At 37.0% G+C, this 13,885-nt stretch overlaps 1 protein-coding gene across 1 annotated transcript; it reads left to right on the top strand.

Annotated features, from left to right (window-relative positions):
- Positions 1-12,367: 12,367 nt before the first annotated feature.
- Positions 12,368-13,234, top strand: LOC131073611 (uncharacterized). Its single transcript, XM_058010088.2, has one exon. The coding sequence runs from the start codon at positions 12,368-12,370 to the stop codon at positions 13,232-13,234; it is 867 nt and encodes a 288-aa protein (XP_057866071.2).
- Positions 13,235-13,885: the final 651 nt, after the last annotated feature.

The raw sequence follows: 13,885 nt of genomic DNA, 5'->3' as shown, positions 1-13,885 counted from the left end.
TACTACTTCTTAACAGAAATAACATGAAAGTATACATCAAAACTTTCAAAATTTATACTTCTCCCCCTTTGCCAACAATGACAAAAATAATATTATAGACTAAACCATGTTTCATTAAAATAATAAGTGTTTATTACAGTAAAGAATAAAACTTGTCAAAAACAGATTTAAAGTCTTGCAAGAATTGTTTCATAGATAAAGACCAGGACTCGAGTAGGGAGGTGGCTACTTCTTTCTTTGTCTGCATTTGGGAGACCTGTTCTTCCATGGTGTCTAGTGTGCTCATCTCCTGTGTTGTCGTTAAGGCATCCAGATTAAGATAGCACTTCTGAAGTATTTGCAGATGTGGGAGTAGAACTAGTTGTAGCTCCTGCAAATCTCATGACTGAGTGCTAATCTCATTCTCTATTTTAGTAGACTGGATATGAAACCAGTGAACGGTTTTTCCATAAGCTATAAAGGAGTCATATGGCGGCTTGAAGGTGCTCATGTATGACTGTAACTCAGATTAAAGCTTGTGCTTCTGTGCAAGCACATCGTCACAGAATAGATGGGGTTGGCAAATCTTGCTGAGTAGAAGATTCCCCTCATCTAGAGCATTCCTTATATCCTTCTATTCTTTTTGCAGTCTAGACTAGAGCTCATTAAGCTTCTTCATCAAGGCAATGTTGAGAGCCTTTTGATGCTCTTTCTTGGCATTTGCCTTTGCTACCTCCTCTAAGCTCTGCACTTGATCATCCCCTACTATGCATAGGAGCTTCAATTGGGCCAATGATGAGTCAATGCTAGGGAGGTTTGTGTCAGGTAACAAACTGGTAAGAGTGTCCACCACTGCTTGGATCACATCTTGCTCCTTTTTCCTCTGTATCACTTCAAGGCATTCTTGAGCAACCTTGATGCTCTACAGTAGTTCCATTTCACTTGCAGACTGGAGGTCAATAGGACTGGTGAGGTCAGTTGGTTTGGCTTGACTACCGGTTGCCTTAGGAGTCTCCATCTATGTGCTCTTTTCTGCTTCTACTTCCTTGTCCTCCTCTGCCTTCTTCTTCTTTGCTTCTTTTCTCTTTTCCTCTTCCTTATCCTCCTCTGCCTTCTTCTTCTTTTCTTCCTTCCTCTTCTCCTCTACCTTATCTTCCTCTTCCTTCTTCTTTTCTGATTCCTTTCGCTTCTCCTCTTCCTTTCTCTTCTTCTCATCCTCTTCCTCTTTCTTCTTCCTTGCATCTTCTTGTTTCTTTTTCTCTTCTTCCTCTTCTTTTCTTTTCTTCTCTTCTTCTTTTCTCTTTTCTTCCTGTTTCCATTTCTCCTCATCTTTTTCCTTCTTCTTCTTGTCCTCTTCCTTTTTCTTCTTTTTCTTCTCCTCTTCATCCTTCTTCTTTTTCTCCTCTTCATCCTTCTTCTTCTCCTCCTCTTCCTTCTTTGCTTCCTCCTTTTTGTCCTCAGTTTACTTTTGCTTTACTTCCTATTCTGCCTGCTTCTCCTATCATGTTGCTTCTGATGGTGTACCCTGAGCAACATCCTCTCCATCCAGAGCATCAACATCAATAGTGTCGATAGGTTCAACAACTAGATTTCCTTCATCATCAAACACTTCATCCGGTTTTGTCACTGTTGGTTCTTGTTCAGCCTTCTTGCTAGCTTGAAGAACTTTATGTGTATGAACCATTGTTTTCATATGCAGATGAGTGTCTTTTTCAACATTATCAATTCTTCCTTCCAACAACCAGAGTCTTCTTCTTCTGGTGAAGAAGAGTCATTTATTTTGGTTGATGACATCAAATAACTCTGAATTGGATAGGTTAGGAAAGTATTGAGCAAAAACTTTCTCACTGATTTCCTATTCTTTCTCTATGGCAATGCGCCATTTATTATCTAGGGACCTATACAAAGAATCCAGTGTCTCAGATCTAATTTCTGAGGGGGACTGGTCATTAACACATAAATACTTAATGATTTCTTTTTCAACTGCTTCTTTTTCATCATCATTGAAATCATCAAAACAATCAATCAAATCATTCAGCACTTTTCTCCTAATGTTTTTGATAGTTCTTTGACAATGTGTAAAAGGTTTGTAGGAGGAGATGTCAATATTTACCGGTGCCGATGATGTCGGTTCATTCTTTGTCTTTTTATTTTCTTGTCTTGTCTTCTTAGGTTTTTCCTCAGACATAGTTTCTTCTGAGTTCGGTGAGGCATTCCTTGTCTTCCTCTTTCTCTCAAAGACTTTGGCAGGTGCTGCTATTAGTTTCTTCTTTGCAGGTGACTGCTTGGTCACTTTGGGACTGGTTGCAGTAACCGGTGCCGATGCTTAAGGCACTGCCTTTCCTTTCTTTTCAGGAGGTTCTTCAACCGGTGCAACCCTTTCCAAATAGGTGTTGGTTCTCTTTTCCTTAGGATCAAGAGGTGAGGCGATTAGGGTAGAAGCATACCCGTCTAGCATATCATACATCACCTCATAGCCCATAGGCTCCACTTCTTCTTGTCTAGGCTCAACGGCCTCCATTATGCATTGATCAACTTTGATGATAAAGCAGATATCATCTTCATACTTCTTGACTATGTCACCGGATATCCTTATCCTTAGGCTCATCTTGCTTCTGAACTCATCAAAGTACCTGTTCAGAACATCAGTGTAGCCGGTTCTGACTGCTTGCAAACTTTCTTTGATCTACTTGGTAACTGGTTGGTCCGCAGACCACTGAATGTCTCCCACTCCTGGGAAGTAACCTTGGAAATAAAAGAATAATCCAACCAGTAGCTAACCAAACTTGAACTTCAATGCATTATCATTTTTGATTGATTTAAGGTTCAACAGGAGTTGCCTTTGCATACCGGTGTAGAGGTTGAATGATGCATCTTCCTTGATCATCCGGTAAGTGGCATTTACCACTGCAACAAATATAGAGTTAATTCTATTGGCTGAGAACATCCGGTATCCAATCACCATACATGCATATTTCATGAGGTCATCCTTCATGGAATTAACAGTCATTCCTCATGAGTCGCTCACTGAACTAGTGAGCTTTGACATTTCTGTCTTGCTGACCTTCCTTAGGGCTGGCACTTCCCCTGTATTGTAGAAACTGGTGACAGCATGAATAGATTGTGGAGTGATATCATGCATTCTCTCCAGGTACATCTTGTCACCGTGAACTCTACTCAGAATGATTCTAATATGATCATCTGTAAAATCCTCAAGGAAGTAAACCACATTGTGAATTTTCTTCTTCTCCAAAATGCTATACTCTAGTTTGACCTTCTTATCCTTCCCACAAAATAGACCTAGTTGCAAATGGATCACAAGAGACCCTAGGTCTTCGATTTTGTAGTCTATATAATCTGAAATCCCTTCTTCTACTATAACCCCAGCCGGTACTTGTGACAAAGCATTGTATTTTGATTTTCTTTGAATAAAATCCATAGAATCGACAGTTGCACTAGAACTATCATGCGATGAGGAAGCCATGACAAAATAGAAAGCTCAAGAAATACCTTTCGAAAATTGAGAATTTAGGGCTTTGCAAATTCCACTTCGCCTTTCACTTCGTTGATTGTTGAATCACCGGTTTGAGTTCTTCTCTTAACCGTTTGCAATTTGCTTTTGAATCTCCTTCAAGGTTTCTAAAATTTCTTTGAATCACAGCACAAATCACTTTTTCCTTGCTCTGCACTTGAAAACCTTCTTTGCTTCAAAAAATGATAGTGAGAAATGATTTGAAAAAATCCTTTTAAACATATTCCTCACCTACCACAATTAATGCTCCACCATTAGGGCATAAACCCTAATTTGCCTTTTACCATTTTTGGTCTTCTGCCAAATGGTAGGTATCACATACCGATTAAGGTCTTTTATCGATGTAAACTAGGGGTTTGAAACATTTCGCCGTTTGCTCCCCCTAAGCTTTTCTGAAGCTTAGTTTGCCGGTTCCGCTATTTCCACACTAGATGCAGAAACTGGTTCTTCTTGTAACACCGCTGGTTTCTTCTTCCAGGTTTTGTTCATATCCACTTGAATAGTGTCAACATCAATCTTTCCTTCCGAAGTGACCAGTATATCATCAGACATGTTATTTCTTGATCTGCAGAATCTGGTAATGTGACCCGGTTTGTTGCAGTGATAGCAGACCAATCTAGGTGCTCTCCAAGGTCCATTATTCATGTTTTTCATTCTTCCTCCTACATGTTGTAGTAGTGTGACGATGACCATGACAAATCAAACAATTTGCTCTCCATCCGGTTGCCACTTGATAGCCACCGCTTCTTGACTAATGATTGAAGGCATTAAACCGGTTGTGATTCCGATTCACAAAAGGTTCAGGACCAACTCCTTGGGTCCTTTGAGGATATCTTCTAGTGTTATTCATATCAGACTTACATTCAGATGCTCTATGCCCAAACTTGTTGCATGCATAATAGTTACCATTGAATTTATAGGATCTAGGCTTATCATTTAAAAAATAAGGACAATTATTGTAAGCCTTACTCCTACACACATTGGTAGTATGTCCTTCTTTAAGACAGTTAAAGCAAATAGGTTTAAACTTTTGCTTACCTTTATCCTTTGATGTCGGTTGTTTCTTTGATACTCCAGCATTTTTACTAGAGGTCTCACCTTCCTCATCACCAGAATAATCAAGTCCATCAGTATTCTTGATAGGTTTGGCAGATTCAAGCTTTTGCTCTAGCTTGACAGTACTCTTGTTGAACTTAGCAAGTATTTCCTTTGACTTAGAGAGTTCTTTGGAAATAGCAACATTTGTTTCTATCAGGTTTTCATTCTCAGAGATGGCAATGTTCAGTTCTCCTTGCATGTCTTCCTTTTCCACTTTGCTCAAATGGAGTTGAGCAGTTAGGGAACTAATCTCTTGCTTCAGCTTGGAGTTTTCATGATCTTTGTCTTTGACTAGATCTTCAGCTTTCCTCCGGTTCTCAAGCTCTTGACACATTCAAATAGTTAGTCCTTCCAATTCTTTTCTCAGGTTGGAATTGGATTCATTCATCTTTTCTACTTCTTGAATCAGGGCTTCCATGTCCGCTTCATCAAAGGAACTATTTTCAGATAGCTCCATCAGCTTTTCTACATGTTCTCTCCTCTTTGCTTGAGAGGCCTTATATTTAACCATAAGATCATCATAGGCTTGCTCAGACTGAGTGAGCCGATGAGTAAGTTCCCTCAATGTGTATTCCCCCATATCTCTTTCCAAGTGGTTAAACTTATAGAAAGGTAGGCTCTGATAGCAATTGATGAATACTAAGAGGGGGGGTGAATTAGTATGCCAAAAATCTTTGCACTTAAACACTTTGCAAGACTAACAGTAAACTGATAAAGAAATTTAGCAGACAAATCGGTTAGCACACATGTGAACCAAATAGAAAATAATGCATTCACCCACAGAAGCACAAACACCATAACATAAGAGATTTTGACATGGAAACCCAAAAGGGAAAAACCACGGTGAGATGGAACTCACAAGTAACTATTTGCAGAATAGGAACCAAACCAGTTAAGGTCAAACTGGTTAAGGTCTTACAATGTTCTTTACCAGAACAGATCCTGTTAGGAATCTCAATCTCTATTAGGAGATAAGTCCAATTAAAGACTACCTTGCTAGAAGATTTTAGATCCACAGATGTGAACCACCTTGTTAGAGGATTTACAAGAGGCTTTTGGGCCTACCCGATTAAGGGCTATGGACTTGTCGAAGATGTGAGTAATCAACAAGTGAGTGATCTACCAATAGCATAGATTGCTTGGTTAGATCCTTGATACCTCATTCTTAATGCATTCCATCATTACTTCAGTCTTCTACACATTCATACTCTCTCTAACTCCTCAACCACCTTAAACCCTAGCAACAACTTCAACTATCGCAACATCAAAAAACCCTAGACATGTTGTCCTTATAAAGGAATCTGATTTCATGTCAGTCCAATAGGATTACAGTACAATTTCCTAGGTTCAATGCATCTAGACATATTATGGTAACACAACACAAAAAGCACCGTTAAAGTGTCGGCACCATCAAAAAATCGGTGGATGGTAACTCATCACAAAATGTCGGTTGGCAACTCATCACAGAGTATTACCGGTTCATACAAAATACCGGTTGTCGGTTTGACAAAATGAAGATTGGGAAATATGTGTTCTGCTGCTTTGATCCTTCGTTCTGCTTGAGGTCCTCGAACCGCTTGGGGTCAACATACCGCTTCAGATCGGTAATCACTTTCTGCAAAACACCAATAGTCTAAGGACTATAATGCATCATACCTGTTGGAACATGTACCAGTTCAACTTTAACTTATACATACAAAAGTGATCTCAATGCAAGTGTATGTCCATTAATGACAATCACAACATAATCATCAAAAATGCCAACAGAAAAATCTACAAGTTTAGGCTTCAATGATACATATTTAACACAATATTTCTTACATAATTACAACTAGTACAAAGTGTTCTAAATATATTTATTTGTTCACATTTTATTATGAAGTTTTTTCTTGAGAAATAATTAATCAATCTTAGGATATTTATTTTACTATTGCTTGCAATGTTCATTGATTACAATTAGCATATATGTGTTGTATTTCCAACTATAAAAGACTCCTTACTATTATTTGCATTCACATATTTGAGGATTAATAATGGTGGTGAGTTTTGTTCACTATATTTTGACACGGTTTACAAGGATTATGATATACAAAGGCATAAGCAACTTTGTACACCCTTTAATATAATAGAATTGTAGAAATAATGGACATGATGTTAATGGATAGGGGAAACTGTAGGATCTTGATGGGCCAAACAATGCCTCTAAGTGGCAATGAAAATTCAAAAAAATAGAGTTAAGAAACCTTGAACATGCATATTTGAATAGGTTATTAACATGACTTGGAAAAGATGTAGGAATATACTTTGTAGAAAATTGAATGTAATTTGTAGAATAATATTTTTTTGGAAAAAAAGTAAATTTATTTGGTGAACATTTAAAATTTCAATGTAGTGCATTATTTTTTTAATAAATTTTAAAAAATATGTGTCATTCTAGCCAACCTAAGTATGAGCAAAAAAAATGAATCTTTCAATATAAGTAAAGGACATATTCTTGAATGTGACACATTATTTTTGTAATTTTTTTGCAAGTAAATAATTAGTTATGAAATTTTAAAGACTTCTTAAATATATTCAAAACTAATTTTTTGCATGCTAACAATTTCCTCAATAAACCCTTTTCATTTCATCAACATGAAGGGTGAAGTCTAAAAACTAAGGGAAACCTCTAAACACATAGGGGTAGTTCATTTTTAGGTTTGACACCCCCAAGAAAATCCCAAAGTATTACCAAGGCAAACAAAAATGTTAAAAAATGAATACCCATTTTTTTCTTTTAAAATTGAATATCCATTTCTTGTAGCTTAAATATTTTTTGTTGACTATAGATTGGATTTTATTATATGTATGTGTATATGTGTATGTGTATGTGTATGTTTAATAAAAATTATTTGAAGGATTATTGTAAGGGAGTATTATATCATATTTGTTATAATAAAAGTATGAATAAAACTACAAGGAGCAACAAGAAATATGTACCTCTTTCTCTCTCTCCCTCTCTATCTCCACACACCCACTCCCTCAATCCCTCCCACCTTACCACTCTCTACCTACCTCTCCCTCCTTCCCTCCCTCCCTCATTCTCTCCCCCTACTTCCTTCCATCCTACCTCTCTCTCCACCTACCTCTCTCTACCTCTCCCTCCCTCTCTCTACCTCTCCCTCCCTCCCCCATCCCTCTCTAGTTCTCTCTATCTATCCTCTCCCTCTGTCCCTCCCATCCTACGTCTATCTCTCCTTCCCTTTGTCCCTCCTTCAACCCTTTCTCTCTCTATATCTCTCCTCCCTTGCCTCTTTATTTCTCTTTATCATTCCAAACTCTACCTACCTATCCCTCTACCCCTCCCTCCCTCTCTCTCCCCCTCTCCTTTCCCCCCACCCTACTTATCTCTCTACCTACCCCTCTTCATCTACCTCTCCATCCCTATATACCTCTCTACTTCTCTCTATCTCCTCTCTCTCTACCTACCCCTCCATGTCTCTCCCCCCTCCATCCTTCCCTCACTACTCTCTCTCTCTTCTATACACGCACATGCATGTATGCGTGCATGTATCTATACATATATACATACATACATACATACATACATACATACATATGTATAAATGTGTTTATGTATGTATGTATGTATGTATGTATGTATGTACAAATGTGTTTATGTGTTTATGTGTTTATGTATGTATGCATGCATTCATATATGTATGTATGTATGTATGTATGTATGTACTTAAATTTGACTGATTAATTTAATTAGATCAAATCTCCTAAGTTGCTTGTATTAGTTGAATAATTCATGTTATTCAATTAAAATCAAGTATCCCTTTTGGCTAAATTAATTAAGTGATACCATTCCCCATAGCCAAATTAATTAATCCTTACCCCTTTCTTCTAATCCTTAAATTAATTAATTAAATAATTAATTCTCCCTTTTCCATCTCTATATTTGAATTTAATTCAAATATTCCTTTTAGTCACATGTCTCCTAACTTTAAGTACCCTTCTAACCCAACCCCTAGCCTAACCCATGGGTTTTAACAAACCCTATCCTCCCAACCAACCTTATCCTATCCTATCCTAACCTCCCCTCACATGTGTGTACACACACATGATTCCCTAATTTCTTTAATATTAGGAAATTTGAACCTATTTTGGGTGGCTTCTTCCCAAAATAGACATGTGTCCCTGAGGACACATGTCAGGCCCCTTTGTGACATTTGTCCCTCTAAGGAACACATGGCCTTCTTTGTTGAGCCACTTGACAAGTCTGGAATCTTATTCCACATGGTATTCTTAGGATTGCCACATGTCCTCCTTGAGGACAAGTGCTACATTTTTCCAATCCCTTCCTCTCCTCCCAACTCCTATTTAATCCCCCCTCTTTTTCAAGCAAATCCTCCACTTTTCATACAATGAAGCCATTATAATGTTGGATTTCATCTACTCTTAGCATATCCATATCATCATCATGCCAAAATTCATCCATGTTATTGCAATCATACCCCCATCATGCATCAATTTCATCCCATCCTCTCATCCATCCTTTCATGCCTTTGAATCTCATACTCAAATCACACATCAATGAGCACACATCCAACCACGGGATAATCAAATCAAGGAGTCAAATAAAGTTTTGCATCTTATTGTTTTATGTCAATTATGCTTCTTTTGCTTTCTTTCAAACATCACGTTCTTGAGGTGTTTGAACTAATTGTGTTTACTTGGTTGTTATCATAGGTATTTCAATCTTCATATTCCCACATGATTTCATTTACACATTTTATAGCATGCTCGATGGGACCCACTTCATAGGTCAATTTAATTATTTTATGTTGTTTGAGTGATTTTTATTGTAGGTATTCTCGATGCTTGAATGCGAAAAATGCGTTCTCACAACTCTATTTGCATATTTCCATACAGAGTTGTATTTGGCAGGTTTCTAAATCTGATAGGATTCTAAATCTAGCAGGTTTCTATTTTTAGCAAATTTCTAAATCTAGCGAGTTTCCATTTTTAACAAGTTTCTAAATTTGGTAGGTTTCCATTTTTAGCAAGTTTCTAAATCTAGCATGTTTCCATTTTTAGAAAGTTTCTAAATCTAGCATGTTTTCATTTTTAGCAGGTTTAATCTGGCAAGTTTCCATTTTTAGCATTTTTCTAAATTTAGCAGGTTTCCATTTTAGCAAGTTTTTAAATCCGATAGGATTCCACTTTTAGCAGGTTTCTAAATTTAGCAAGTTTCTATTTTTTGCAGGTTTCCATTTTAGCGAGTTTCCAATTTTAGCATGTTTTTAAATCTGGCATGTTTCCATTTTTGGCAGGTCACCATTTTTAGCAAGTTTCTATTTTTATCAAGTTCTTCTATTTATTTTTTTTTTAAATTTGATGTTGTAATTTTGATTTCTGCTACTAATGATTTGTGCAGCAACTTGGCGCTCGTTGGGAGAAGACTCACATTGAAACTACTAACGCATTTGGTGTGGGATATTGTCAAAGACTAATACTTTGAAACTGAGTGTCTTTGATTGTAGTAGTTCAGACAACATTTGAATTTAGGCATTAAAAGGAGATTTTATCTTTTGTGATTGGGCACACTTGTACATGTGAGTGGTTCCACAACTAACACATACTATTCTCTTCCCTGACTCTCATGGTCCTAGGTGCAAGAGAAAAGTGTTAGCGACACTCAAATTTTATTTTTAGGTAGAGGGTTTGTCCCCTCGAGAAGCAGATAAGGTTGGTGAGGGGAGAACGACCCAAGCAGTAATGGGCTAAAGCCAAGTCACCTCTCAGCCGCTATATAAAATATGTGGGATGAAAGTCTTCACAACGGGTCCATCCTCGCCATGACCCATTTGTGTGGAACCCCCGATGGCATGCTTGTATGTGCTCCTATGGTGGGACCACTGTCAGACCCACATCACCTCCCCATGTCCACTTCTTTCCAATTGGTTGTTGTTCTTTGGTCCACTCGTGCTCCATGGGGCATGTCTTCCTTTTTGTTGAGACCTCAAGCTTCAGCAAGACCAAGTCTAGTCTTTGTCAAATCGAAGGTGTCATACTGATGTGCTCCTTTCTCAGTGTGACTTATGGTGTGTTATGTCAACACATCATTGCTTTTCGATGTGATTTAGCACTTCAATGTGACTCAAAATGTCTTCTACTTGCTCATTTGAGCTACAACGACATAGCTTCAGTTCATTGTGATGGATACACTGTCTGGGCGAAATACTCACAAATGCATAAATAGACTAAAATGACAGGTTTTCTTCTTGCCAATGGATTTTGATTGATGAATGGTTCATTTGAGAGTTTCACTGAGTTTGACTTGATGACTAAGAAGTAGAAATTGATGTGGTGGCCTTTATTGGATAAATCAACTTCCATTTGAATGAAAGTGAAATCTTGTGTGCAAAGATTGACTTCATCAATACTCCTAACATGGTAGAGTGTAGTCTTATCAATCAGGTCGAGGAAGAAATGAGGACACTTGTATTTAATGGAGATATTGTTGCTAATTTTGAGTGCAAGAATGACAAATATCAAGGATCTCCTAACCAACATGACTGAAAAACACAGAGTAGGTAGAAGTTACTAAATACATAAATCTACTTTCAGAGGCTAAACCAAGAATGGAAGAAGATTAAATTAATAAGGGTGGCCAATCAAATAGTGAGGAAGATTTCCTGCATGTTCAAGAAAATCAATTTTTTAATTACATTCTTGAAGGGAAAATCTATATGGATAGAGATGACCAAAGACCAAATACTTTTGATGTGATGTCGAGTAGGTGAGATAATTGAGCTGGCAAAGAGAGTAAGGGGTAACATAGCACTGAGAAAAGTGTGTTTGTAAGAGAGAAGAAGAGAGGAAAAGAGAAGGAGAAGAATAGAGCACCAAAAGAGAGTTGTAGAAAAATAGAGAAGGTAGACTTATGTGTGCATGTTGAATAGAGAGAGGTGTGTATTCAAAAGTATGATTGCAAGAAAAAAGGAGAGAAGAGGTTTGAGCTAAGTATAAGGTGAAAAAAGTGAGGTGTTAGTGAAGAGAAGAAGAGAAGTCATCCGATAAAGTGTAGAAGACAACAACAAGAAGACCTTGATGATTTGCATAGACTAGAAGGCAGAAAAGAGATATCATAGGGATAACATAACAGAGCAGCAGTGTGTGGATACTTTTTATGTTTTAAAAGGGTTACAAAATTTATTTGTAATAAGGATTATTATTGCAATCAAATTAACTCTTTAATTCATTGCAATTCTTTGAGTGGGTTCTCAAAGCAGGGGTAGGTGCTCCTTGAGTAGGTGCTCTAAAATTTAGGGGTTGGTGCCCATAAAACTTGTAATGAACTTTTCACTATAAGGTTGGATTAGAGAAGTAGACTCCAATGGCTATTCTCACTGATGTTTTTCCCACATTGGGTTTTTGCTCATAAATCCCTGTGTTTTATGAGTTTTTTTTGTGTGTGTTCTCTTAATCTATTTATATTATCATTTGTGTTTGCACACTTTGATTTGAAATTTTAGAATATCACCGATTCACCCCTACTCTTAGTGATCACTTGTGTTCTTCAATTGGTATCAGAGCCTTAAGTACCCCTCTAGATAAGCAATCTCTAGTTTGGGGAGGTCCTGGTTAGTGAGCACAATGGCTAGAAATGAATCCTCCTCTACTAAAGAACCTATGTTTGATGGCACAAACTATGCCTTCTAGAGTAGAAGAATGGAAACATACTTGTCCTCTTTAGGATTTGATGTCTAGATGTCAATAAAGAATGGTTATACTATTTCTCAAGTTCCTCCTATAGACATCGATGCTAAAAGGGAATATGAGCACAATGCTAAAGCTAAGAATGTAATCTTAAGTGTTATGTCTAATACCAAGTTTGTCAAAGTCATGCACTTCACATCAGCAAAAGAAACTTGTGACAAGTTGCAAAGGATTAATGAAGAAGATATTAAGGTAAAGGAAGCAAAGCTACAAAATCTTATAACTCAATTTGAAGGTTTGAAAATGAAAGAGGAAGAAAAGATTGCTAATTATCTTCAAAGAGTGTATGAAATAGTAAATGTTATAAGAGGACTTGGAGAGGATCTTACAGATGAATTAATTATCAAAAAGGTGCTAAGATCATTGATTACTAAGTATGATACAAAAGTCTCAACCATAGAAGAAGCAAAAGACTTAAAAACTTTCTCCATGGATGAGTTATTTGGATCCGTGTTAGCTTATGAAATGAGAACAATAAGTGGTGAAAATTCAAAGAGAGAGGTTGACTTAAATTCAACTAAGAAATGGAAAGAAGAAGCTATAAATGTGGAAGAAGATGACTCAAATGATGTTGAAGCTAACTTTGTTAGAAAATTGAAGCAAGGGTCAGGCAAGTATAGAGGAAAGCTACCTTTCAAATTCTTTGACTACGGTAAAATAAGATATTTTGTTGCTAATTGTCCCTATAAGAAGAAGGAAGATAATAATGTGGAAGGAGTTAAGACAAAACTAAAAAAATTTATCAACCTAAGAGAAGGAATTTTAGAAAGAAGAATAGACTCTATATTATTGAAAGTGATGCTACTGATGAAGAAAGTAAATCCGAAGCGGGCTGCAGTAAGAATGAAAGAGAAGTGAATCTTTTCATGGCACAAGGAGAATTAGACAAAGAACAAGCATCAAGGAACGATTGTAGTTCTCAATCTGAAAATCATTTCTCTTGACAGTGATAAGGAAGTTGAAGTTGATGCTGAGGTATACCTTGAAGGAGAACTCATTTGTGCCCTTCAGGAACTTGACAAAGTAAGGAAAGAATATAAGAAATATAAGAAGTCAGTCGTAAAGGAGCATGATTTATTAAGAAAGAGTATAGATGAATAAAATGTCAATATTTCTACCTTAACTACTTAGTTGGAAGAAGCCAAGAGAATATATGAAGTGACAAAATCAGATATGGAAGCCAAGGAGGAGTATCTCTAGTTGGAACAAGAAAGTGTGAATCTTAGAAATTAACTTGAGAAGTACAAAGATGATCTCAAGCTAAGAATTAAGTATAAGGGCAGCACCATTGCAATAGATACAGTGTTAAACAAATAGAAGCAATCAAAGTATTCATCTAGCATTGGTTATGAGATTGGTGGCTCTACAAGTGAGGATTCTTTCAAGAAGGAAATGGACAAACTTTTACGGTCGGCAAGCCCATTGAGAAGAAGACATATGTTGTTGTTATAAAAAACAAACAAGATGATCCGAAAGGAAAGTGGATGATGAAAGGTTCACAAAGATCAA

Source organism: Cryptomeria japonica, chromosome 9 (assembly GCF_030272615.1).
Source record: "Cryptomeria japonica chromosome 9, Sugi_1.0, whole genome shotgun sequence".
NCBI lineage: Eukaryota > Viridiplantae > Streptophyta > Pinopsida > Cupressales > Cupressaceae > Cryptomeria > Cryptomeria japonica.
Note: the sequence above shows the minus strand (reverse complement) of the source record. Positions and strands in the feature narration are given on the sequence as shown.